Genomic DNA, 26288 nt, shown 5'->3' with positions numbered 1-26288 from the left:
AGAGGATGATGTGGTGGAATTTGCAGAGGATGATGTGTTGGAAGTTGCAGAGGATGATGTGGTGGAAGTTGCAGAGGATGATTTGGTGGAAGTTGCAGAGGATGATGTGGAAGTTGCAGAGGATGATGTGGTGGAAGTTGCAGAGGATGATGTGGAAGTTGCAGAGGATGATGTGGTGGAAGTTGCAGAGGATGATTTGGTGGAAGTTGCAGAGGATGATGTGGAAGTTGCAGAGGATGATGTGGTGGAAGTTGCAGAGGATGATGTGGTGGAAGTTGCAGAGGATGATGTGGAAGTTGCAGAGGATGATGTGTTGGAAGTTGCAGAGGATGACGTGGTGGAAGTTGCAGAGGATGATGTGTTGGAAGTTGCAGAGGATGATGTGGAAGTTGCAGAGGATGATGTGTTGGAAGTTGCAGAGGATGATGTGGAAGTTGCAGAGGATGATGTGGAAGTTGCAGAGGATGATGTGTTGGAAGTTGCAGAGGATGATGTGTTGGAAGTTGCAGAGGATGATGTGTTGGAAGTTGCAGAGGATGATGTGTTGGAAGTTGCAGAGGATGATGTGTTGGAAGTTGCAGAGGATGATGTGTTGGAAGTTGCAGAGGATGAGGTGGAAGTTGCAGAGGATGATGTGTTGGAAGTTGCAGAGGATGATGTGGAAGTTGCAGAGGATGACATGGTGGAAGTTGCAGAGGATGATGTGTTGGAAGTTGCAGAGGATGATGTGTTGGAAGTTGCAGAGGATGAGGTGGAAGTTGCAGAGGATGATGTGTTGGAAGTTGCAGAGGATGATGTGGAAGTTGCAGAGGATGATGTGTTGGAAGTTGCAGAGGATGATGTGTTGGAAGTTGCAGAGGATGATGTGTTGGAAGTTGCAGAGGATGATGTGGAAGTTGCAGAGGATGATGTGTTGGAAGTTGCAGAGGATGATGTGGTGGAATTTGCAGAGGATGATGTGTTGGAAGTTGCAGAGGAAGATGTGGTGGAAGTTGCAGAGGATGATGTGGTGGAATTTGCAGAGGATGATGTGGAAGTTGCAGAGGATGACGTGGTGGAAGTTGCAGAGGATGATGTGGAAGTTGCAGAGGATGATGTGTTGGAAGTTGCAGAGGATGATGTGGAAGTTGCAGAGGATGATGTGTTGGAAGTTGCAGAGGATGATGTGTTGGAAGTTGCAGAGGATGATGTGGTGGAAGTTGCAGAGGATGATGTGTTGGAAGTTGCAGAGGATGATGTGGTGGAAGTTGCAGAGGATGATGTGTTGGAAGTTGCAGAGGATGATGTGGAAGTTGCAGAGGGTGATGTGGTGGAAGTTGCAGAGGATGATGTGTTAGAAGTTGCAGAGGATGATGTGTTGGAAGTTGCAGAGGATGATGTGTTGGAAGTTGCAGAGGATGATGTGGTGGAAGTTGCAGAGGATGATGTGTTGGAAGTTGCAGAGGATGATGTGGAAGTTGCAGAGGGTGATGTGGTGGAAGTTGCAGAGGATGATGTGGAAGTTGCAGAGGATGATGTGGAAGTTGCAGAGGATGATGTGGAAGTTGCAGAGGATGATGTGGAAGTTGCAGAGGATGATGTGGAAGTTGCAGAGGATGATGTGTTGGAAGTTGCAGAGGATGATGTGTTGGAAGTTGCAGAGGATGATGTGTTGGAAGTTGCAGAGGATGATGTGGAAGTTGCAGAGGATGATGTGGAAGTTGCAGAGGATGATGTGGAAGTTGCAGAGGATGATGTAGTGGAAGTTGCAGAGGATGACGTGTTGGAAGTTGCAGAGGATGATGTGGTGGAAGTTGCAGAGGATGACGTGGTGGAAGTTGCAGAGGATGACGTGTTGGAAGTTGCAGAGGATGATGTGGTGGAAGTTGCAGAGGATGATGTGGTGGAAGTTGCAGAGGATGATGTGTTGGAAGTTGCAGAGGATGATGTGGTGGAAGTTGCAGAGGATGATGTGGAAGTTGCAGAGGATGATGTGGTGGAAGTTGCAGAGGATGATGTGTTGGAAGTTGCAGAGGATGATGTGGAAGTTGCAGAGGATGATGTGGAAGTTGCAGAGGATGATGTGGAAGTTGCAGAGGATGATGTAGTGGAAGTTGCAGAGGATGACGTGTTGGAAGTTGCAGAGGATGATGTGGTGGAAGTTGCAGAGGATGACGTGGTGGAAGTTGCAGAGGATGACGTGTTGGAAGTTGCAGAGGATGATGTGGTGGAAGTTGCAGAGGATGATGTGGTGGAAGTTGCAGAGGATGATGTGTTGGAAGTTGCAGAGGATGATGTGGTGGAAGTTGCAGAGGATGATGTGGAAGTTGCAGAGGATGATGTGGTGGAAGTTGCAGAGGATGATGTGGTGGAAGTTGCAGAGGATGATGTGGTGGAAGTTGCAGAGGATGATGTGTTGGAAGTTGCAGAGGATGATGTGGTGGAAGTTGCAGAGGATGATGTGGTGGAAGTTGCAGAGGATGATGTGTTGGAAGTTGCAGAGGATGATGTGGTGGAAGTTGCAGAGGATGATGTGGTGGAAGTTGCAGAGGATGATGTGGTGGAAGTTGCAGAGGATGATGTGTTGGAAGTTGCAGAGGATGATGTGGTGGAAGTTGCAGAGGATGATGTGGTGGAAGTTGCAGAGGATGATGTGGTGGAAGTTGCAGAGGATGATGTGGAAGTTGCAGAGGATGATGTGGTGGAAGTTGCAGAGGATGATGTGGTGGAAGTTGCAGAGGATGATGTGGAAGTTGCAGAGGATGACGATGTGGAAGTTGCAGAGGATGATGTGGTGGAAGTTGCAGAGGATGATGTGTTGGAAGTTGCAGAGGATGATTTGGTGGAAGTTGCAGAGGATGATGTGTTGGAAGTTGCAGAGGATGATTTCGTGGAAGTTGCAGAGGATGATGTGTTGGAAGTTGCAGAGGATGATGTGGTGGAAGTTGCAGAGGATGATGTGGTGGAAGTTGCAGAGGATGATGTGGAAGTTGCAGAGGATGATGTGGTGGAAGTTGCAGAGGATGATGTGGTGGAAGTTGCAGAGGATGATGTGGAAGTTGCAGAGGATGATGTGGTGGAAGTTGCAGAGGATGATTTGGTGGAAGTTGCAGAGGATGATGTGGTGGAAGTTGCAGAGGATGATGTGTTGGAAGTTGCAGAGGATGATTTGGTGGAAGTTGCAGAGGATGATGTGGAAGTTGCAGAGGATGATGTGTTGGAAGTTGCAGAGGATGATGTGGAAGTTGCAGAGGATGATGTGGTGGAAGTTGCAGAGGATGATGTGTTGGAAGTTGCAGAGGATGATGTGGAAGTTGCAGAGGATGATGTGGTGGAAGTTGCAGAGGATGATTTGGTGGAAGTTGCAGAGGATGATGTGGAAGTTGCAGAGGATGATGTGGTGGAAGTTGCTGAGGATGATGTGGTGGAAGTTGCAGAGGATGATTTGGTGGAAGTTGCAGAGGATGATGTGGTGGAAGTTGCAGAGGATGATGTGGAAGTTGCAGAGGATGATGTGGTGGAAGTTGCAGAGGATGATGTGGTGGAAGTTGCAGAGGATGATTTGGTGGAAGTTGCAGAGGATGATGTGGTGGAAGTTGCAGAGGATGATGTGGTGGAAGTTGCAGAGGATGATGTGGAAGTTGCAGAGGATGATGTGTTGGAAGTTGCAGAGGATGATGTGGAAGTTGCAGAGGATGATGTGGAAGTTGCAGAGGATGATGTGGAAGTTGCAGAGGATGATGTGGAAGTTGCAGAGGATGATGTGTTGGAAGTTGCAGAGGATGATGTGGAAGTTGCAGAGGATGATGTGGTGGAAGTTGCAGAGGATGATGTGGTGGAAGTTGCAGAGGATGATGTGGAAGTTGCAGAGGGTGATGTGTTGGAAGTTGCAGAGGATGATGTGGAAGTTGCAGAGGATGACGTGTTGGAAGTTGCAGAGGATGATGTGTTGGAAGTTGCAGAGGATGATGTGTTGGAAGTTGCAGAGGATGATGTGGTGGAAGTTGCAGAGGATGACGTGTTGGAAGTTGCAGAGGATGACGTGTTGGAAGTTGCAGAGGATGATGTGTTGGAAGTTGCAGAGGATGATGTGTTGGAAGTTGCAGAGGATGATGTGGAAGTTGCAGAGGATGATGTGTTGGAAGTTGCAGAGGGTGACGTGTTGGAAGTTTCAGAGGATGATGTGTTGGAAGTTGCAGCGGGTGACGTGTTGGAAGTTTCAGAGGATGATGTGTTGGAAGTTGCAGAGGGTGACGTGTTGGAAGGTTCAGAGGATGACGTGTTGGAAGGTGGATAGGATGATGTGGTGGAAGTTGCGTAGGATGATGTGTTGGATGTGGAGGGTGGTAGGTGGTGGGCAAAAAAAGAAGAGCAATATTATGAAGTAAGTTGTCTTGATGAGTGATTAGAGGGAAATGGAACAAGTAATTACTCCACAGATCCATTAGAATCTATATTTGTACTGCCTTCTGCAATATTTATGCACACTTATAAAATCCTGCTGGTATATTAAAAGTGGTATGTCTAAAACTTGCACCTTTCAAAATTACTTGCACTTCTATTAATGTTTGTAATAGCTAAAGGCATGACATGGCAGTGAAGATGTATTTGTTACCAAAAGGGGTTTGGTTTTGGTGGTAAGTGAATGTCATCAAGAGTGGAGTTGGCTGGACTTGATTTTGACTGGAACTGGCTTGTTCATCCATTTATGCAGAAGCAGGTCTAACATCTTGCCTTGTACTTTGTTTTCACAGTTGCACCAGAACCAGATAGAACTCCGTGAAGTACGAATGTCTCACCGGCAGCTTCAAATGAAAGTGGATGAAATGAATGAAGAGATCAGCTTGCATAGTGTGGGTCCAACGAGCACATCGTTATTGTCTGAAATTGAGCAAAGCATGGAGGCAGAGGAACTGGAACAGGAGAGAGAACAGGTACACAGGAATGCACACCAAATATCAGAATTAACTTTCATGTCAACTGCATGTTTCGTTCAATAAGGAATCCTACTGTGTTCTGTGGCACAGTAATCATATTCTTATATTTTATATTTCTCATATTTCCTTGCAACATAGAGAGAGCTCTAAAACAATCCCATTAATCTCATTCTCCCTCTTATTCCTTGTGATTTATCCTCACACATGTACCCATTAACACCAGCCATTCGCACCAGGGGTCATTTAAAATAGGGATTAACTTAATAGCCCGCACATCCTTGCAATGCAGAGAAAACTAGACCACTCGAGGGTCGCGCAAACTTCATAGGCGTGATGGCTGAAGTCAGGATTGAACCCAAGTTGTTGAAGCTGTGAAATGGCTGCACTACCTGCAGTTCTCCCATGCCACTCGAAATGGGATTAACTCCAAACAGATCTAACAATTCAAAATTTAGCATTCAATCTATATGTAGTGTGGAATGTCAGCAGCAGTAACGTACAGCACCACGATCTGTACTCTGGTACCTCCCTCACTCCATCATTGTGGCCAAGGCAGGGAGAATCATTCCCTGTTCACTGAGGATGGAGAAGGACATGGAGACACGCGTGCCCTAATGCAGTGTTTTGACTTGAAGTATCAACTGTCCCTCTGCCTGACCTATGAATTCCTCCAGCAGTTTTTTGTGGAGAAGGACATTCAAAAACAGCACTGGGCACACTTGAACATGAGGCGCCAATGTGAAGTGCAATACATGTGCTTAAGAATAAAAATAGCATGGAAAAGCAATCTCACAGCAAGCAAATCCTACCAGAACTCTGCAGTTCCACAGATACTAGTCAATCGTGGTCTCCAGCAATGGGAGGATGAAGGTACAATAATGTGAATGTTAAAGGTAAAGCTAAAGTGTTTGCAACTACTTTCCATCAATTATGTTAGGTACCTATCACCCTCCACTTTAAATATACCCAATGGCTTGCCCTCCACAACTGTTTGTAGCAATGAAGTCCACAGTTTCTGTATTCTCCTGTGATCTCCACAAAATCCAATCCTCAGCCAATTTGCTTCTCTACGTAAGCTAACAAAAGCTGGACCAGAGCACTTGATGGCTGAGAGATGAGAGAACATTGCAGATCTGTGCCGAAGTTCTGCAGTCGAGGACCCCCCATAGCTCTTGCCAAACTGGATATTTTTTGAATTCTAAAGGTAAGGTGAAGTGATTCCCCAAGCCAGCTGACAGCCAAAAGGTCTGTTCAGTGGACACTGAATGGCCTAAGTTGTACCTCCAAGAGAAAGATAGTTGTGGTTATTGGTGAACAATCATGCCAGCCCCAGAATAGCACTGAGTTCCTCATGGCAGTGTCTATTTTCATCTGCTTAATCAGTTATCCTTTTTCCACCGTCAAGTCAGAACGAGAAATTGGATGATGATTACATCATCTACAGTACCGCTCCCAGCTCCTAGGCAAATGAAGCACCTCATATTTGTATTCAGCAAGACCAACACTTAGGCAAGAGCTAACAAGGGCCAAAAAATATTAGGTACAGAAGAGGTCAACAAGAAAGAGTCTAATCACGTACTCTTGACATTCAGTGGCATTATTAATACCACAAACCAAATGTCATTCTTGACTGGAAACTCAGCTGGATCAACAACACAAGCTGTGACTACAAGAGTAAGTCAGAAATTGGGTATTGTGTGGTGATTAATTCATTTTCTAGAAGCCAAAATTCTTTATACCATCTAAAAAGCACTAGTAGGATTGTAATGGAATACTCTCCAGTTAACTGGACAAGTGCAGCTCCCATAATGTGGTAAGTTTGATGCCATCTGAACAAACCAGTCTATTTGATTGCTACCATATCCAGTACACTAAACATTCATTTTTCCGATGAGCTTCATACAACTGCTGCGATGTGTCTTGTTGACAAAATGGACTGTTATCGCTTGCCTAGGCTAATCAGATAGCACCACTCAATATGAGAGCATCATATTCTGCAGCTTCCACTCCCATTCACACAACATCCTGGCTTGAAAATGTACCACTTTTCCTTGACTGTCACTACATCTACATCCTGGAACTTCCTTCTCAACACTCCTGTGGGATACCTTCTCGAGAAGGACTGCTGCATTTCAAGAAGGAGCTCCCGTCATCTTCTGAAAGGAAATTAAGGACAAACAACATTATTTAAAAACATTTATTCCAAGATGCAGCATGGAATGGGCCCTACCAGCCTCTACAAGCCCCCATGTGACCTATGAGCCTACCTACAGGTACATCTTTGGAACGTGGGAGGAAACCGGAGCACCCTGAGGAAGCCCATGCTGTCACATACAGAATGTTCAAACTCCTTACGGACAGCTTCAGGAAGAGAACCCTGGTCATTGGCACTGTGATGATATTGTGCTAACTGCTACACTATTGTACCACCTTGGCCTTGTCATGATCCCTGTCCCCCAGAATCCAAAAGGGCTCCTTACCTCCACTACCCATTTCCATCAGGAATGTAAGTTATGAATTTATTACTTTCAGGTTCCCATATTACAACATCTATTAATTCTAAAAGATGCAGTTCCACAATAATATATTCCACTGTCTTATTTTATCATTATTTCAACACAGTTCGTCAATGCCTCAGTAAAGTGTTGCCTTGTTGTTTTATAATCCTGTTCCTTTGTTACTTTTCACTTGTAGGTTCCACTGTTTACTCTGTCCATCTTGACGCAGTGCTCTAAAACGCCTACTCTGAACAGTTCTGCTCTCTGTTTTTGTGTCTCTCTTTCAACCTTTGAATTACAGTGTGAAACCTGCCCACTTGGTCAGATTTTTTAATGTTTCATGCAGCATGTTTGAGCAAACTGTGGTTTGTGTACCTTAACCCTAAAAGTTAGAATTGCCTGAAGGTATTGGTGTTCCCAAACAAAGTAATTGCATCTTGAGATATTCTGATCCATTCCGAGAGCATTTCCCTCAATGATATGACCAGTTCTTTCACCCAGTTAATTTGTTGGACAGGTATTATAGTACAGTAGTATTAACAAAGTAAGAATAAAAATGAAACAATGTTTAAACAACTGTGTTGACAGGAGGGTTTAAGACTGCAAGACGCAGGGCCAGAATTACACCATTTGGTTCCGCCATTCCATCGTGGCTGATTTATCATCCCTCTCAACCCCAGTCTCCTGCCTTCTGCCGACAACCTTTGTTACCCTGACTAATCAAGAACCTATGGACTTCCATTTTAAATATACCCAGTGATTTGGCCTCCACAGCCATCTGTGGCAATGAAGTCCACAAATTCACCACTTTCTGGCTGGAGAATCTCCTCCTGCTGCTCGCTGTTCTAACTGGGCCTCCCCCTATTCTGAAGCTGTGCCCTCTGTTCCTAGACTCCCTCACTCCTCTCCACATCAGGTCTTTCAATATTTGATAAGATCCCCCTTCATTCTTCTAAACTCCAAAGAGCACAGGCCAAGAGCTATCAAACTATCCTCATAAGTTAACCCTTTAGTTCCTGGGATCGTTCTTGTGAATGTCCTCTGGACCTTTTCCAATCGCAGAACATCTTTTCTTAGATAGGGAGCCCAAAACTGCTGACGGTACTCCAAGTGCAGTCTGACCAATGCTTTATGAAGCCTTGGGCATCACATCCTTGCTTTTATATTCTAGTCCTCTTGAAATGAATGCTAGCCTTTTATCTGCCTCCCTTACCACTGACTCAACCTACAGGTTAACTCTCAGGGAATCCTGCACAAGTACTCCCAAGTTCCTTTGCGCCTCTGAGTTTTGAATTTTTTCTCCATTTAGAAAATAGTCTACACCTTTATTCCTTCTGCCAAAGTACATGGCCATACACTTCTCTATGCAATATTCTACCTGCCACTTCTTTACCCATTCTCCCAATCTGTCTAAGTCCTTCTGCAGACTCCCTGCTTCCTCAACACTACCTGCCCCTCCACCTACCTTCGTATCATCTGCAAAGTTGGCCACAAAACCATCATTTCCATCATCCAAATCACTGACATACATCGTGAAAAGAAGCACTCCCAACACTGGTCCTTTCAGAATACCACTAGTCACCAGCAGCCAACCACAGAAGGCCCCCTTTATTCCCACTCTTGGCCTCCTGCCAATCAGCCAATCTTGTATCCATGCTAGCAACTCTGGAACCATTTTCAATGCACTAGCTATGTACTAATAGACAAAGAAAGAGGGGGGGAAAAAACTCACCAGAAACTTGCTTGTTCTTGCCTGTCCTCACTGAAGCTTGCTGAGAGAAAGCCTGATCACTCTTAATACTGGCACACTCCCACAATGGCTGCTCTGCTAAAACTTCACTTCTTTTTATTGGCCTTCGCTGAGTGTCTAGTAGATTGTTGTGATTGCAGCCTCCCGAAAGGTCCCGTGCTCTTTTTTAACTTTATGCCGCCTCAGCCAAACAGGCAACTGCTCACAGTAATTACAGCCCACCGAAAATCAATTTAGGGCTTTCAGTTATTGAATTACAGACAGTGAGAACAATTGGTGAAAACAGCAAGGAAGAAGTGTATTGCCTGTTGTTAGTGAATCTTTGGGAGGAAATTTCCAGGTGTTGTAATCAACCTTAACTTTAATAAGCTGACAGCTTTGTTCTTGCCTCACTGCAGCTGAGAGTAGAACTCTGGGAGGCTTATTGTCAAGTGCGTTCACTTTGCTCACACCTGAGAGGAAATGACATTACGGACTCTGCGCTTTCTACTGACTCCTCCATGGATGAATCTTCTGACACCTCCTCTGCCAAAGATATCCCTACAGGGAGCCTACACACAGCACTGCATGAGCTCAAACGCCTAATCCAAAACATTCTCGATGGAAATGAATCTACGGTACGTTACTTGTCTGCGTTCATTGAATTGCTGTTGCTGGAGTGGAACAGCATCCCCTTCTGCCAGTGTCCCACTGCATCGTAATACAATTGGCTTTGGTTGCACGTTATACAGAACTGCACATTTCTGTGCTTGCAAGTGTGCTACTTGGTCCTCCTCCCTTCTGAGTTTGGAGTTAAGAGTCATGGACTTGAGTAGACGAGTAGCTGAGTTGAGAATGGGTAATAGGAAATTGGAGTACACTATGTAGCTGACTGTTTCGGGATCAGAGACTGACACATTTTCAAGAAGGGAGTGGGAAAGCCAACAGGAAGGATTGAGCCGAAAACACAAAATGCTGGAAACACACAGCAGACCATGCAGCATCTGTGAAAAGAGAATTGGAATTAACGTCTCAGTCAAAAACCCCTCCTCAAAACTGGGAATGAGTGAAAACTAGTTAGCTTCCGTCCTCCATCATAATGTGGCCTTCAGGCTTACTGGAGTAATTTCTTTTTAACAGTTCGAAAGTGGCTTTGATGAGATGCTGTAGCCACTACGATTATCTATCCCATCGCCCAATAGGGAACTCCCTCTACCATTATCATTGCACAAAGCTGCTTGCCTTGCGTATAAAAAAGCACCAAGCATAAAGGAAAATAAACTAGCAGCCTGGTGAAACTACAACATATAACTATAATGCATAGTAAGCAAAACAGCAACAGGGATTTAAAGGGTTTTTTAGCAATTCATTTACAAGATGTAGGCATTATAGGAAAGGAAGCAATTCTCTTGTTCTATTTGCTTATCAGAAATGGTAATCAGCAGCCATCTTGTGTTTCTGCTGTTCATTTAATGAAGGTACTTCCCCAGTCATATTGTGTAGGGAGTTCCAGTATTAAGGCCTAATAATGTGAGGGGAATTTTTAGATAGTGATATTTCCATAGTCCTGCTACCATTTTCTTCTAAAGTGGTCAAGAATGCAGATTTGGGAGGTCTCTTAAAGGAGACTTAAGCTGCTCTAGTCCACTTTGACAATGAGACACAACGTAGCCATGATTAGAGTAGGGGAATATTTAGAATGAGTCCTGGAGTGCCAATCAAAAGGTTGTTTTGACATAAATTATATCAAACAGGCATATTTAAAGCTGGACTCATACAGGAGAGTACATCGTCATTCTCTTGACTTCTGTCATGTAGTGGGCAATGAATTTTCTTCCAAATTTAGCAATAGAAGTCAAATGATCACATTTGTTTCCTGTTTTTCACAATAATAAATTCTAGTATAATTTTATAGAACTTAAGAATGATGCACCTTTCCAACTTTCAATACCCACTCTATGTAGAGTAAGTGCCCGTTGTACTTTGCTTCTGAAATTCAGTTCCATTGTAGGTAGTCCTATGTATTTTAGTGCAACTCCATCTTAGTGCAGATAATTGAGGAAACGTTTCTACCCCACTGTATAAAGATTAGTGAACTGTAAGACCTCAGTAAAAACTTCCTGTTGAATGAATCTTCCTCACAGGTGGTGCTGCTAAGAGTTGAAATGAACACAATAAAAGAAGAGAGGGACAAGCTGAAGGCAACAACTGAAGAAAAGGATCATGGCAGACAGCTTCAGAAAGCTCTCAGTGACCGGGATGAAGCCATAGCAAAGTAAGAAACTTACAGGATGACAAGCTACTGGTCAGGACTGCCAGATTTCCAAAGAAACACTTCAAGAATTAAAATAATCCCTTTTCCATTGTACTTTATACTGGTATGAGTTCCATTCAAAGGGGCATGTGGCCTGAATGAGCTCCCAGTGTATCAGGCAAATCTATGAAAGGAACTCCATTGTGGTTAGCCATGCAGTCTGACTCACCAAGCTAAAAGCAATTGACCAGCTACAGCTTTGGATTATGTTGGTCCAGAAGCACACGGGACTTATTGAACAGTCCAAACTGGCAAATGCTTCCATGATGCCTTTTGCTCCCCAAACAAGCCTCCTGCCATATTTCCTATGTCAGCTCAAAAGGCCATTTCCTTTCCCCACATTTCCTTCCCTATCTTGCACCCAATCAACTAGATCACTTCAACTACTACATGCAATAGCAAATTTATGTTTTCCTACCCTGAGTAACAATTTGTTTTCTGATTGTCCTAGTCAAAACTATCTTACTTTGATGTCTTCTCTCTCAGAGCTGAAAATATTCTTCAATTCTGGAAAAAAAATCAGAATTTAATATCTATTATGAGGTCACCTTTGTGTTTGTTTCCAAGAGAAAATAAACCCATCCTATTTATTCTTTACCAAATGTGCATAGCCATGCAGCATATGGAATTTGTGGTCTGTGTGTATGCAGGACAAAGAAGGAGCAGTTTCAGATAATCCCAATTCCTTCCTTTAGTTCACAGCTGTGTAGGTAGGTTATCATATTTCAAATGTTTATCCAGGTACCCTTTAAATGTAATGAATATTTCTGCCTCCACCGTTCAGAGTCGTGAAGCATAGATACAGGCCCTTTGGCCCAATGAGTCCATGCTGAAAATGTGGTCCACTTAGCTATTCTCTATTCGTATCCCTCCAGCCTCCTTCCCTCTACATACCTATCCAAGTACTTCTTAAATGATACTACTGTACCTCCCTCAACCACTTCCTCTGCCAGCTCATTCCATGTACTCAGCACCCTCTGCATGAAAATTTTGCCCCTCAGGGCCCTTGTAAATCGTTACCCTAAAACTACACATCCTACTTTAGGATCCTTTAAACAAGAGGTTGTTACTAGCCACTTTATCTATGCCTCCCATAATGTTAAAATCTTCTATAAGGTCACTCCTCATTTTCCTGCACCCCAATGAATAAAGACTTAGCTTGGTCCTCTAGTCATAGCAACATCACACAAATCTTTTCTCTGCATTCTTTCCAGTTTAACTGTCTTTCTGATACAGCGTGACCAAAATTGTACACATTACTCCAATTGTGGCCTCACCAATGACTTATACAACTACAACATAATACTCACACACCTCTATAATATTTTTCTACATTCATGCTCCTACGTACCAATGAATGAAGACCTATTCTGGCTAACCTCTCCCTATAACTCAGGCCCCCTAAGCATGGCCTCACCGGCAATTTGTACAACTGTAATGGAATGTCCCAACCCTTATACTCAATGCCCTGAATGACAAATGCCTTGTTTCACCACCTTGTCTACCCATGACACCACTTTCAGTGAACTATGGATATGTACTCCCTAGTGCCTACCATCTGTAACAGGTCTTACTCTGATTTGACATTCCAATATGCATCAGGGCCACCCGAGCGTTGACTACTAATCTATTGGGCTGCACTTTCTTCTGTTCTCAATCTCTTCAAAGTCCTGATTCCTGTGTCTAAACATCTCTGGTACCCCAGTCAATCACTATATAGAAAGTACTGGCTTCCTGATCGGGCTTGGGTAGGTTCTGTATTAAGATGTAGCCTATTCACATCTGCATGTAATGGATGATGCTGAATTCTGAGTAGGAATAAAAGCTGCCAATTCCTGCAACCTAACCACACTTCTCATCGTTTCCTTATGAATCATGAAACTAGTTGCTGTGGTTTAAGTTAACGTTGAGTCACCAGTTGATGTGGTGTCCTTTATTCAACATTCTACACTGGTGGATGCAAAATGTGTAATATACTATAATAAAAGCTAAATACTGAATTTCTATTTCAGGAAAAATACTCTGGAAATGGAACTTGCCAAGTGTAAGATTGACATGATGTCACTCAATAGCCAGCTCCTGGATGTAATCCAGCAGAAACTCAACCTGTCACAACAGCTGGAGGCTTGGCAGGTAAGGCAGAATAAACCCGTTGGTCGAACACCAACTTTAACTGTGTTTGTTGTGAATCTAGTTTATACTGATTCATATTACTAGTCTATATAATAGATCTTAAAATAAAGTCACCAGAAGAAGAGTGATAAATTCTTGAATGGAATATGAAGGTTTGTTTCTCCATTTACTGGAATAACTATTGGGTAACATACTGATAAGAGAAAACCCATCTCTTTATTACCTCAGTAGTTTGTATATATTGAGGTAAGATTGCTGGTAAGAGTTAATCTGTTTAGAAAAGTCCATCTGACACAATTCATGCTGTAGCCACTTTGAGTTAATGTGTGGCCCCTGCCAACTGGAAATCACCTTATAAATTTGTCTTCAACTTTGTACAGATGTCAAAACCTTTACACATGCTTTCTGAAAACATGTACAGAATATTTGGTAACATTAAACATAACCATACCACACATACAATTAAACCTCTCTCTGTCATTTCCAGAAAGTTTGTGAGGCTCTGACTATCCAGACTGCTGTTATTTCCTCAGTAGTGCGTGGAATGAGAGCATTTGAAATGTGAGCTTACTCCCAGCTAAACTAGTTCTATAGCAGTTCACATACCATCCTTAATCTCAAAAGATCAGAATAAATTTCTTCTTCCAAGTCCTTATATATGAGGGAGCTTGTTTCTACAAACGTTCCAAAACATTCCCTACTCTGACATGGTAACCTATAACCATACAGGGCCCAAACATCCAAGCTACAAATTTAGATCTAACGCAAATTAAAATTATTAATTGCAGATTGCTGAAGTGTAAAATAACAGTAAATGCCAGGTCAAAGACCTTCTTCAAGAATCATTAAAGTTTATGTTTCTAAATGCAATTTACTGCAGACAGGAGTTTTGACCTCAGCATGTAACATGTGCAATGACTAATCAGAGTTAATGTAATTGAACCTTCCTGCTGGGAAATCATCGGAAGTAGATCGGTTTCCCAGATTACATCTCATTTGGTTTTTCTTTTCATTGATTTCTCTGCTGGGCTCTAAAGTAGACAGATAATCCAATCCTTTCAGTTTCTTACCAAATCACATCCGCGGTTTCCGATGTTATCATCCTATTGCTTCTTTCTTTGAAAGAGCTTGACTGGTCATTATCAGTTACAAGTAATTAAAAGCAATTAATTCTCATTCTTATCACTGATAATCAGAAGTGTCATAGCAGCAATGAAAAATAGGACCTGACTGAGGCTGCTTGGCCTTTGTGCCCGCTCCACTGTTCAATACAAAACTAGCCGATCCATTCCCTATTCCTGCTCTCTTTCCATTCCTCCTGATGCCTTTTGAATCTAGAAATGTATCTATTTCCTTCAATTCAGTAATTGGGCTTACACTGCCTTCTGGTGTAGAGATTTCCATAGAATATCACTTTGGAGTGAAGACATTTTCCTCATTTCTGTCCTAAAATCCTAACACAGGGACTTTGATAATAGAAGGGTGATATCTACCCTTCCTGAGTATCCAATCTATCAAGCCTTGTTACAGTTTTGTGTACGTCATTGCGTATCCTCTCTCAGTCTTCTAAGCTCTCGTGAGTACAGGGCTGATTCTCTTCACACAATATTTTTGCCATGTCAGGAATCTATCTAATGAACTTTGGAATCACTCCCTCTATGGCAGGTACTTAATTTCGTAAGTAAAGCTACAAGCCCGTGGACAATAACAGGACTACATCCTTGCTGATTGCGTTCCACAGCCTCTATGCACTGCCCCAGCATCTTCAGTAGAATTGATTTTTAACGTGCACCAAGTAGGCTTTATCATTGCTAGGAGATTGTGAGAATGTTTTAACATGTTAGGTGTTAGTTGGATAGTAATGTCATTGAATCCTAGTGCAGCTTTCATAATCAGCTACTGTTTTGACCACATGGTTATATAAATGTCTAGGCTAGCAAAACAATTAGCATGGAGTTGGAGGAGGATGTTTTTGTGCTTCTGTTTGCTGTCCAACGACCTCTAGATTATGTGTGGGTGGCCATTGTAAAGGGCTGTCAATTTGTTAAATTCCACCTTCTACATCACTTCTCCAACCTGTCTACATGTGCCCTCCCATATTAAAAAAAATACAAAACCCTTTGAGAAAAATGCTCAAAATATTTCCTCATTATGAATCCAGTATTTTTGTTGAACATATTATTGAACGTTGAATGAAGATGGAATTTAATGCAGACAAGTGCAAGGTGTTCCACTTCAGTAGGACCAAGCATGGTAGGTCTTACATAGTGAACGGTAGGGCACTGAGGAGTGCAGTACAACAAAAGGATCTAGGAATCCAGGTCCATAATTCATTGAAAGTGGTATCACAGGTACAGTATATAGAGTCATTAAAGAAAGCTTTTGGCACATTGGCCTTCATAAATCAAAGTACTGAGTACAGAAGATGGGATATTATGTTGAAGTTGTATAAGATGTAATTTGGAGCATTGTGTGCAGATTTGGTCACCTACCTACAGGAAATATGTAAATAAGGTTGAGAGACTACAGAAACAATTTACAAGGAAGTTGCCATGACCGGAGTTTAAAGGAAAGATTGAATAGGTTAGGACTTTATTCCTAGGAAGATAGAAGATTGAGGAGAGATTTGATAGAGGTATAGAAAATTATGAGAGGTGTAGATAGGGTAAATGCAAACAGGCTTTTTTCACTGAGGATGGGTGGGACTACAACTGGAGGTCATGGGTTAAGGGTGAAAGGTGAAAAGTTTAAGGGGAACATGAGAGGAAACTTCTTTATTCAGAGTGTCATGAGAGTGTGAAATGAGCTGCCAGTACATGTGCATGTGAGCTTGATTTCAACACTTAAGAGAAGTTTAGATAGGTAGATGGTAGAGGTATGGAGGGCTATGGTCCCAGTGCAGATCAATGGGAATAGGTAGTTTAAACCTTTTGACATGGATTAGATGGGCCAAAGGGTCTATTTATGTGCTGTACTTCTCTACGTATTCACTTAACAAGGGCTTATTTATGGTCAACTCCAAATTACATTTTAGATAAGATTGAGGCAAAAGACCACAAAACAAAATGGCTATATGTTAAAATATCTCATTAAATTTTAATCATAAATATTTAATAACTTCTGTGATAAGTAATTAAATTATAATGAATTTGAGCTAAACATAATTCTTGATTCTTGCTGTTCAATAAATATTAAAAATATTATCATGAATAAATCTCCCACACACGTGCTTGAAGTATGAATTTATAATTAATACATGAATCATACACAATTTAAATTCATGATAGTTTTTACTTTTGCCTAGCACTTTCCTAGGAATAAGAGTGCAGGTTGCCTCTGAACAAAGTGGTATAAATTATGTAAATTTGGAGGAAATATTTTAAAAAGAAATGCTTTGAAAGGGATGGTGAAGGTTATGAGTTGGGTCACGGTTTTCTGTTGAGTAGAATAATGTTGTCATTGCTTGTGTATATATGCGGCAATGCACTGAGTGTGAATGTATTGACATCCACGGATTCTTTAACAACGACTTTCTCAGTGTGGGTTGGAATCAGCTAGGTGGGTATAGGTATTTGAGGGAACAGTTATGATGGGATTATTTTATGGAATGCTGAGCTAGGTTTTGTGCAACCTAATCTATTGTATTCCACCCAAGTAACGTAGTATTAAAGTAATCCAACAAAGGCATGCTATGTTCTTGATGCTTCAGCCTTGTGTTTTCTTCCCTCTCTCCTGGTACAGTTTGCTTCCTCAGGGCTTTTTACTATCTGGCTCCTCTGGTTTCTCATCTAGTGGCTTCTCCCAGCTACTGTTCAAGCAGACTATTGTAAGCCCCCTCCTGCCTCTGAGGTGAGCTTTAATTATAGCATCTCACCCATCTGCTCATTATATTTCCACACTCCATCCATTCTTTACCTTGGTTGTTGCTGCTTTTTTATTGTCCTATTCTTGTAATGTTCATTCTTCATCCACCATCTTCAAAGTGCCACTGAATGAAGCACCCAGCTCTGCAAGACAGACTAGCATGTTGGCTGTAGGGAGTCCATACAGGCAGTGATTACAGAAGGTCAACTGATTGCTTGGCGTACTACCAGAAGAATGATCGCTGTTCCTTTCTGACCTGCTCATCTATAATATAACAACAATAGCTTATGATGCCATTGTTATTCATTATTTTCAACAACTATTATTATCTAAGAGATTGCAGCGGTCAATTCCACTCAAGCTCACTTCTGATTAGCAAAGGACTTCTATGTAAAGTAATAATTGCAACAAGCCATTTCTGTCCTATGTTTCCTTAAGTGCTGGTTCTACATGGCTGGGGTTAGGCTGGATTGTACACTTCCAACTACAGCCTTTCATTCCATGTGTGACCTAGAATGTATGAATCTTGGGCTGATGCTGCGTTTACCAATCAAACAATGAACTACAACTAAACGGGAAAACAGGCAGCAGATATTTGTGTTTGATTCTTTACCCTGCTGGAAACAATGGATATTTACAGGACAGTACTTGTCAGCATTTTGTCTTTGCTAAATTAACTGAACCTATCATAAAGTAAAAATCTGAGTAGAAATCGTTGCTGAACTCATCTAGTTTGTGTCCTGACGAAGGGTCTCGGCCCGAAACGTCGACAGTGCTTCTCCCTATAGATGCTGCTTGGCCTGCTGTGCTCCACCAGCATTTTGTGTGTGTCATCTAGTTTAGTAGCTGTTTTCAGGGTGTTATTCATTTTCAGATCCTGTGGCTCTGAACTGAGTAGTGTGTCAGTCCTGTAATGGTGGTGTGGTGGGTGCCAGCTGACGTCTGCAGTCCATACACACACACCACGACACACACTCACACTCACACACACCATACACACACACCACACACACACTCACACTCATACACACACACACATATACACACACCACACCCACACTCACACACACACCACACACACACATACACACACCACACACACACTCACACTCATACACACACCACAGTCACACTCATGCACACACACCACAACACACACACACACTCTCACACACACACCACGACACACACTCACACACACACACACCATGACACACACACTCACACACACACATACACACACCACACACACACACTCACTCATACACTCACAGACATACACACACCAGGTCTGGGTAGAAGGAGGTGAGGGATTGTCAAGTTCCAGAGATCCAAGTGGGAATCAAAGCCTAATTTATGATAGGTGAACTTTATTTCATTGCAGGGGCATTAGCCCTGCTCAACACCACTAGGTTACAAATATGCATATTGAAGCAAAATATTATCAGCTTGCCATCACATACCTCAAACTCATTGTAAGCATTTTAGAAAGAATCTTTCACTATGTTCAGAAAAGTGGTTTTATGCTGCATTCAGCTCCCCACTCACACAGATAAATGTGTGGGAAAGGGGTTAGAGTTACACAGAACCAGGTCCTTTGGCCTACCATGTCTGAGCAGGATGCCAAGTTATACTGATTCCCATACACCTTCATTCTCTGCTAATTCATGTGCCAGTTTCCTCCCCATCTCTCACACACACACACACACACACTCGCACACACACAAACACTCACACACACACACACACACACACACACACAAACACTCACACACACACACATACACACACACACACACACACACACACTCACACTCATACACACACACCACACACACTCACACACACACACACACACACACACACACACACACACACACACACACACACACACACACACACACACACACACACACACACTCACACTCATACAACAAGAGAGTCTAACGAACAGCCCTTTACATTCAATAGCATAATCGTAACCGGTTCCCCACTGTCAACAACCTGGGGATTCCTATTGACCAGAAGCTTCATTGGACCAGCTCGATATCTTTAGGCTACAGGAGCAGGTCAAACACTGGATACCCTGCAGTGTGTAATTCCTTTCCTGACTCCAGCCTTTTCAGCATCTATAAAGCACATTTTTCACCTACTTAGAGGGGTGCAGCTTTTGCAACCTACAACATCTTCAAGCCATTCACAATGAAACAGTCAACTCACTGGTGCCCAGTCTGTAACACAATAAGACATAGGAGCAGAATTCGGTCCATGAAGTGCTCTGCCATTTTATCGTGGTTGGTCCATTTTCCCTCTCAACCCCGTTCTGTTGCCTTCTCCTCAAAACCATTCATGCCCTAACTAATCAAGAAGCTGTCAGCCTCCACCACCATAAATACACAATGAACTGGCCTCCATAGCCACCCATGGCAATGAATTCCACAGATCCACACCCTCTGGCTAAAGAAATTCCTCCTCATCTCTGTCCTAAATTCATTTCCCACTATCCTGAGGCAGTGCCCTCTGGTCGTAGACTCCCCCACTCTCAGAAACATCCTCTCCATTTGATGCACCATCAATAACTCTCGGAGACGTGAGTTTTTATTGGCTTTTATTGGCTGGAAGAAAGCACCGTCAGCAGCAAGCGACCACCACACAACATCCTGGAGACTGAGGCCGGGGCTGTGTCTCCAATCGCCTTTATACAGGGGTCTGTGGGAGGAGCCACAGGAGCAGTCAGTGGGGGGGGGGGGGAGGGGGGGGGCATGTCCAGACAGGTATATGTAGTTCACCACACCATTTCCACACTAACTAGGCCTTTCAACATTCAATAGGTTTCAATGAGATCCTCCCCCCACCCAAGTTCTTCTCAATTCCTGAGAGTACAGGCCCAGAACCATCAAGAGCTTCTCATACCCTTTTATTCCCAGAATCGTTCTCGTGAACCCCATCTGAACCTTCTCCAATGTCATCACTTCCTTTCTTAGACAAGGGCCCAAAACTGCTCACAGTACTCCAAGTGAGGCCTCAGCATTACATCGTTACTTTTATATTCTCGTCCTCTCGATGTGAATACTAACATTTCATTGGCCTTCCTCACCACTGACTCAACCTGAAAATGAACTTCAGGCAATTCTGCATGAGTACTAAGTCCCTTTGCACCTTTGACTTTTGAATTTTCTTCCCGTTTAAAAGATAGTCTACACCTTTGTTCCTTAGTGCATGGCCAAACACTTCCTGACACTGTATTCCATCTGCCATTTCTTTGGCCATTCTCCTAATCTGTCTAAGTCCTTCTGCAGCCTCTCTGCTTCCTCAAAACTAACTGCCCTTCCATCTATCTTTGTACCGTCCGCATACTTGGCCACAAATCCATCAATTCTGTCATCCAAATCATTTACATATAACGTAAAAAGAAGTGATCCCAACACTAACCCCTGTGGAATACCACTAGTCACTAGCAGCCAACCAGAAAATGCTCACTTTATTCCTACTCTTTGCCTCTTGCCAGTCAGCCAAACTCTGTCACACTAAACTCTATTGCACTGAATACTCACTCACTCCAGCACAGTGCACCCTGGCTGCAGTGTGTACCATCTTTACAGAAAAAGATTTATTATTATGTGTACATCAAAACATACAGTGAGATGCATTGTTTGCATTAACAACCAACACACCCACGATGTACCGAGTGTTGCTGTGCATTTCAGCGTCAATATAGAACGTCCACAATGCTCCATCGAACAAGACAGAACACAACAAGTGACAAATCAACAACTGCAAAACAAACCGCATTCTTCCCTCCCTCCCACCCAGCCGCATACATACACAGTCCTCTAACCCCAGGAAAGGCTGTCTTCATTGTCCAGTCTCCGGCAGACCCATGGACTCATCAGCGGAACGACGGATCTGCTGCTTCCCCAGTGGGCTCGCAGAGATCTGCAGGCTTGGAGCTCCTGCCATATACAAAATATATTGCAGTGACTCACTAAAGCTATTTTGACAGCACCTTCCAAACCTTCTATCTTTACCACCATGGACATGCATCCTCCACTCTTATCCTGAAGTAAATATTATCATCGGCCTTTCATTGGATCTAAACACAGGAACAGCCTACACAATGGTGCTGTGAGAGCACCACCGCCACAGGACTGGAGAGCCTCCACATTGTACTCACACCCATATTATCGTCACCATTATGGTATTGTCACATTGCTCTACGTTGTGTAAATTAATTTTAAAGTTCCAAAGTGGTAAATGCCCCTCTGTTTTCTGTATTTGTTCAGCACAAAGATGAGAGTACTAACAATTTTTTTTGGCCACTCATATTTCCCAAAGCTTCGCTGTGGTCCAACTATGTGTCTAGAATTGGCTGAATCTGACTCCTGTTCTTTGCTTGCCCACAGGATGACATGCACACAGTCATTGACCAGCAGCTAATGGACAAACAACAGAAAGAGTGTCGCCTGCCAGCACACTCCCACGTGAACAGCTGCAGTGTGAGGCACCAAGTCAGCTCCTCGGTGAGACTGGAATGTAATCGAGAAGAGGCCATTGGGGCAGAAGGGAAATGTCTCTTCACATTTTTCAAGAAGAATTAATTTCCTTTGTAATTATTCATGGGGATAATGTGGAGTCGGGGGGGCTGTAAGAGATTCTTTGTACAAAGAGTATTTCATTGAATCGGGAAGGAAACGCTTCCTGCCCAGGCTCAGGTGATGCTTCCATTTGATGCAAAGAGACAACAGTGGAGAAATCTCAGGATGCTCAGCCCAGCTTTGGGAGCTTTGTCACTGGAGACTTTCTCTGCTGTTCAGATGTGTCCAGGTTCTCTTTGCCAAAGGTTCCTGTATGTAGAACATTGCACGAACATGCTGTATATAACGGGTTAAAACAAATCATACTGATCTATTATTTTCACAAAAAAGATAATTTCACAAGAAAAAAGAATTGAAGAATGTCTAATCTGCGAAGGATTAAATGTTTGTACAGTATTACTTGAAATGGTTGGACTGTTTGCCTTGAAAGAATTTAGTGAGAAAGCAAACTGTCTATATCAATGAGTAGCAATGCAGCACCTTGTGAAGAGTGCACCTGTCAAGATGCATATGGAATAATGCGGCATGTGCATGTGTAGCGTGGGCATTCCACTGTGTGCCTGTAAGAACGCAGTGTCTGTGCAACTCGTGCCTGTTCAATATAGTGTAAGATGGTACACTGTGCATCAGTACAGTGTTATACCGTCTGCCATATGTGTGCGTAAGTGTGTGTATTTAAAGTGCTCGATAATTCAGTCTCAACAGAACAGCACTGGGTGCCACTTCAGTAGATGAATGCAGCGTGCGAGTGTTACGGCGGTGCAGTCAGTGTGCTGCACCATACCTCTACAGCACAGTGTGGGATCATAATTAATACTGTGCAGAAATCATAAATGCTGGGAGCGTGAAAAATACAGAAATGCCAAAAGTACACAGTTTGTCTACCAGTATCTGAAAAGGAAAAAGATGGCAAATTAATGCTTTGAATGGAGTTCTTATCAAAGTATACAACACTGGCATTTGTCTTCCCACAGCCATGAAACAAAGAAAACCATGGAACCCATCCAAAGAGAAACACCAAACCCCCAATGCTCAAAAAGACGAGTACATCATGCAAACGGTTAAAAGAAAGTGAAAAACATACAACATAAAACATCAAACCAGAAAGTCAACAAAGCAGTCCAGGGACATTCAGTTTCAGCTCAGTTCAGTTCATTTGAGCACTGTCGATTAAGCCCAATGGAGCTTCAGCAGCTGAAAGACGAGGACGATTCCAAGGCAGTTAATGGACTGCAAATCTCTGGCTGCTCACCTGTTCTTTCCCAAATAGGCCCTCTTAACAGTTAAGCGTAAAGCCAAGTGTTAACCATTCTGTTTTCCTTTCGGATACTGAGACACATTTTGTGTATTTTAATTTAATTTTGGATACAGAGCCATATTAAGTATGGAAGGCTGAGAGCCTGATTCATGTAAATTGTACCAGTTATGATGTTGTCTAAGGTGGCAGACTCTGCCTGTATGATAGAGGAAGGTGTAGTTGAATGGGGCAAGCACAGTGTGAGATATGCACAATGTATGGATCATGGTAAATCTATATAGGGCAGCGTGATCTGAGGGTGGGAGAGAACAATGGTTAATGCTGTGTAAGATAGTGCCGTGTGAAGTATGTTTGGGTGATTTGTGCTTATGGAAAATGCCCTAGCCTGAAAATGGAGGTAATGTGCTGTGCCCCAATTCAACAGCATGGAGTTATGAATCATGTGCCTGAAAATGAGATTGTTCTGTGTCTAAAAGGAGTAGTGTGGGGTAATGTAAATATACAGACACTAATATTGTGCAACTGTGAAAATGCAAACAATTGTGTAGAATGTACTATATACACAATGCTAATATACATCTGTTGCAGATGCAATAGATTGTGTGACTATGCACCATGTGCCTGTAAATCACAGTATGAATGAATGAAGCATTTTTGGTACAGTGTTGGGCTGTGCATTAGGTGCCTATGAAGCTTTCTGCACAATGGGTACTTGTAGTGTCCGTGTGCCATTTCTCTGCCATGTCAGTGGTATATGGCATGTCTGTACCATACATTAATGGGTAATGCACATGAGCCTGTATAATAACATTACACCTGTGGTATATTCCCTACAACTGGTGTAGGTCAAAGCACTAAGGACAGTGATTGCCGGATCCGTGTATCATCTGCCGACATGGAAAAGTGCACTCCGCACCTGTGCCGTTTTGTGTACCATGTGCCTTTCCAGTGTGTGCGTGGTGTGGCTCATCCACCATGTGCATGCATGTGTAGAACGATGTCCTCAGCATGTCCTGTGTGGTGTGGGCTAGTGTATTATGTACATAAAGCCTTTTGTGTTTGCTAAATCACTGCGTATGGTTTTGTGAATGTAATCGAACACGGTTCTGTGCACTCGTGGGTTCTCGGGTTTGGTCGGGTAGTTGATACGAAACGAGCTGCAGCGCCACCTACTGTACAACCACAAGATGTGGTCATGCCCTGCGTGCTTTATATGTTGCAGGCGCGGTGTGGTTGGGATTTTGTTTCAAATGGTACACGGATTAGCTGTTTCCTCGCATCCGAATTGTTTTTATTTAGGTATGAAAATACTAGTCGCTGTGTTTGTGTCAAATGTCATTTAAGAAAACCGTTAAAGTCCACCTGTGGTAGCGGCTTAACGTCTGCAATGTCGGGTCTATTGCAAATGTCGCGAGAAACACTACCTTCAGCTCTGTTGGGTTGGTTGAATTCTGGCGAGGCGCGGGTGAGCAGGCCTGAAATAATACTCCACAGCAAAACTACACACACACAAAATACTGGAGGAACTCAGCAGGCCAGGCAGCATCTATGGAACAAAGTACAGTCGTTTTGGGCCGAGACCCTTCGGGCAGTCCTGTCGTTTGTACTCTTTTCCATAGATACTGCCAGGCCTGCTGAATTCCTCCAGCATTTTGTGTGTGTTGCTTAGATTTGCAGCATCTGCGGATTTTCTGTTGTTTGTAACTCCACAGCAAAGGCTTGTTCTCCCTCAGGCTCTCCATGAACGGGTGACCTTTGTAGTTAATGGCAAACGAGGCCATCTGCATGGCCTTTGACATTATGTAGACAGTATTGTTCACTGGGTCGGCTCTGATTCTTTGTATAAATCCATCTGCGCTGTGCTGTCCTATAGAAAAACACTAGGCAGATGAAATGGACCGTAAACTGCCCCAGGACTGGGGATGGTGTACAGGCTGAATATGTTTAGCAGTGGATGCACCTTGGACAATGGCTTGGATCTGGAGATAAAGTGGAAACAACCCGCCAAAAGGAGTCCTTGACATGTGGCCTGAAAGTCACCGAATTTAACCCCTTCCAGATACACTCTGGCTATAGGTGAGAATCAGGGCGTTCAAGGCCATGATCTTAAACATCTGCGGTGGGGTTACCAAAGTGCACCGCCCCTGCTTTATTACATGACATGCACATAAAGGATGGAAGTAAATGGTGCTGCAATCTGGCATCTCCCAGTTTAATAACAGGCACCTCGACGTCCCGGTGCTGCAGAGGCTCCCAGTGGCTCCTCTCGCTGTGACGTGAACCGCTACTTCGCTGCTGGAGAGCTTGTCCAAGCTCTCGTCTCCCTTTTGTTGTCTGCGATCCGCTCGAGAGTGTTGGCCAGCAAAGGCCGCTCGAACATCGGCGAGCTTTAAGGCTCCAATGTCATTACGTCGTTCCATTACCACACATCAACATGGTGTAGCCCTCGCTCTTAAAGTTGGTGATTACAGATCCCTTTGGTGTAAAGTGACTGTTCTTCTGGGGCAGTGCAGAAAGCGGTTTACTATTCCCCAACAGTACTGTAGTTTGGCACTGTACTGCTGAGCGCTATTACCTGGTGCCTCTGGGTGTCTTCAGTGTGGCTGCTTTGAGATACATCCCAAAGACCGTGTGTCGTCGTGTCCAGTCACGCACTGTCTCCTTCCGTGAAGGGTGTGGTTGTGTGTCGGTACTGGTCGGCTGTTTTACTCTATGGGACGTGCGTTGGATATTCGCAGTGTATCCGCCGGTAATTCCGCGCTCGCTGCGGGCCTTTATTGGGAGCTGGTAATGGAATTAATTGACCTTGGCAACACACCCAAAATGCTGGAGGAACTCAGCAGGCCAGGCAGCATCTGTGGAAAAAAAGTACAGTCGACGTTTCGGGTCGAAACCCTTCAACAGGACCTAGGGATGGGTTTCAGTCCGAAACGTCAATACTCTTTTCCGTAGACGCTGCCTGGCCTGCTGAGTTCCTCCAG

General features: G+C 43.4%; 1 protein-coding gene across 2 annotated transcripts in view; it reads left to right on the top strand.

Moving 5' to 3' along the window:
- Nucleotides 1-24837, top strand: part of LOC140738233 (BICD family-like cargo adapter 1) — a 112329-nt gene extending 87492 nt beyond the window's left edge. The window contains exons 5-10 of one of the 2 annotated variants that reach the window (XR_012101340.1): nt 4734-4913; nt 9563-9781; nt 11288-11418; nt 13470-13590; nt 17332-17439; nt 21858-21981. Coding sequence is in view for 1 of the 2 variants with exons in the window: in XM_073065359.1 (XP_072921460.1) it covers nt 4734-4913; nt 9563-9781; nt 11288-11418; nt 13470-13590; nt 21858-22052 (846 nt within the window). In the remaining variant the exon portion in view is untranslated. Of the gene's footprint in view, nt 1-4733; nt 4914-9562; nt 9782-11287; nt 11419-13469; nt 13591-17331; nt 17440-21857 lie in introns of both variants that reach the window. The other variant, XM_073065359.1, reaches the window with a different exon arrangement.
- The last annotated feature ends 1451 nt before the right edge of the window (nt 24838-26288 follow it).

The sequence above is a fragment of the Hemitrygon akajei genome, chromosome 14, assembly GCF_048418815.1.
Source record: "Hemitrygon akajei chromosome 14, sHemAka1.3, whole genome shotgun sequence".
NCBI classification, from domain to species: domain Eukaryota; kingdom Metazoa; phylum Chordata; class Chondrichthyes; order Myliobatiformes; family Dasyatidae; genus Hemitrygon; species Hemitrygon akajei.
The sequence above is the reverse complement of the archived record's forward strand: the minus strand, read 5'-3'. Positions and strand labels throughout refer to the sequence as shown.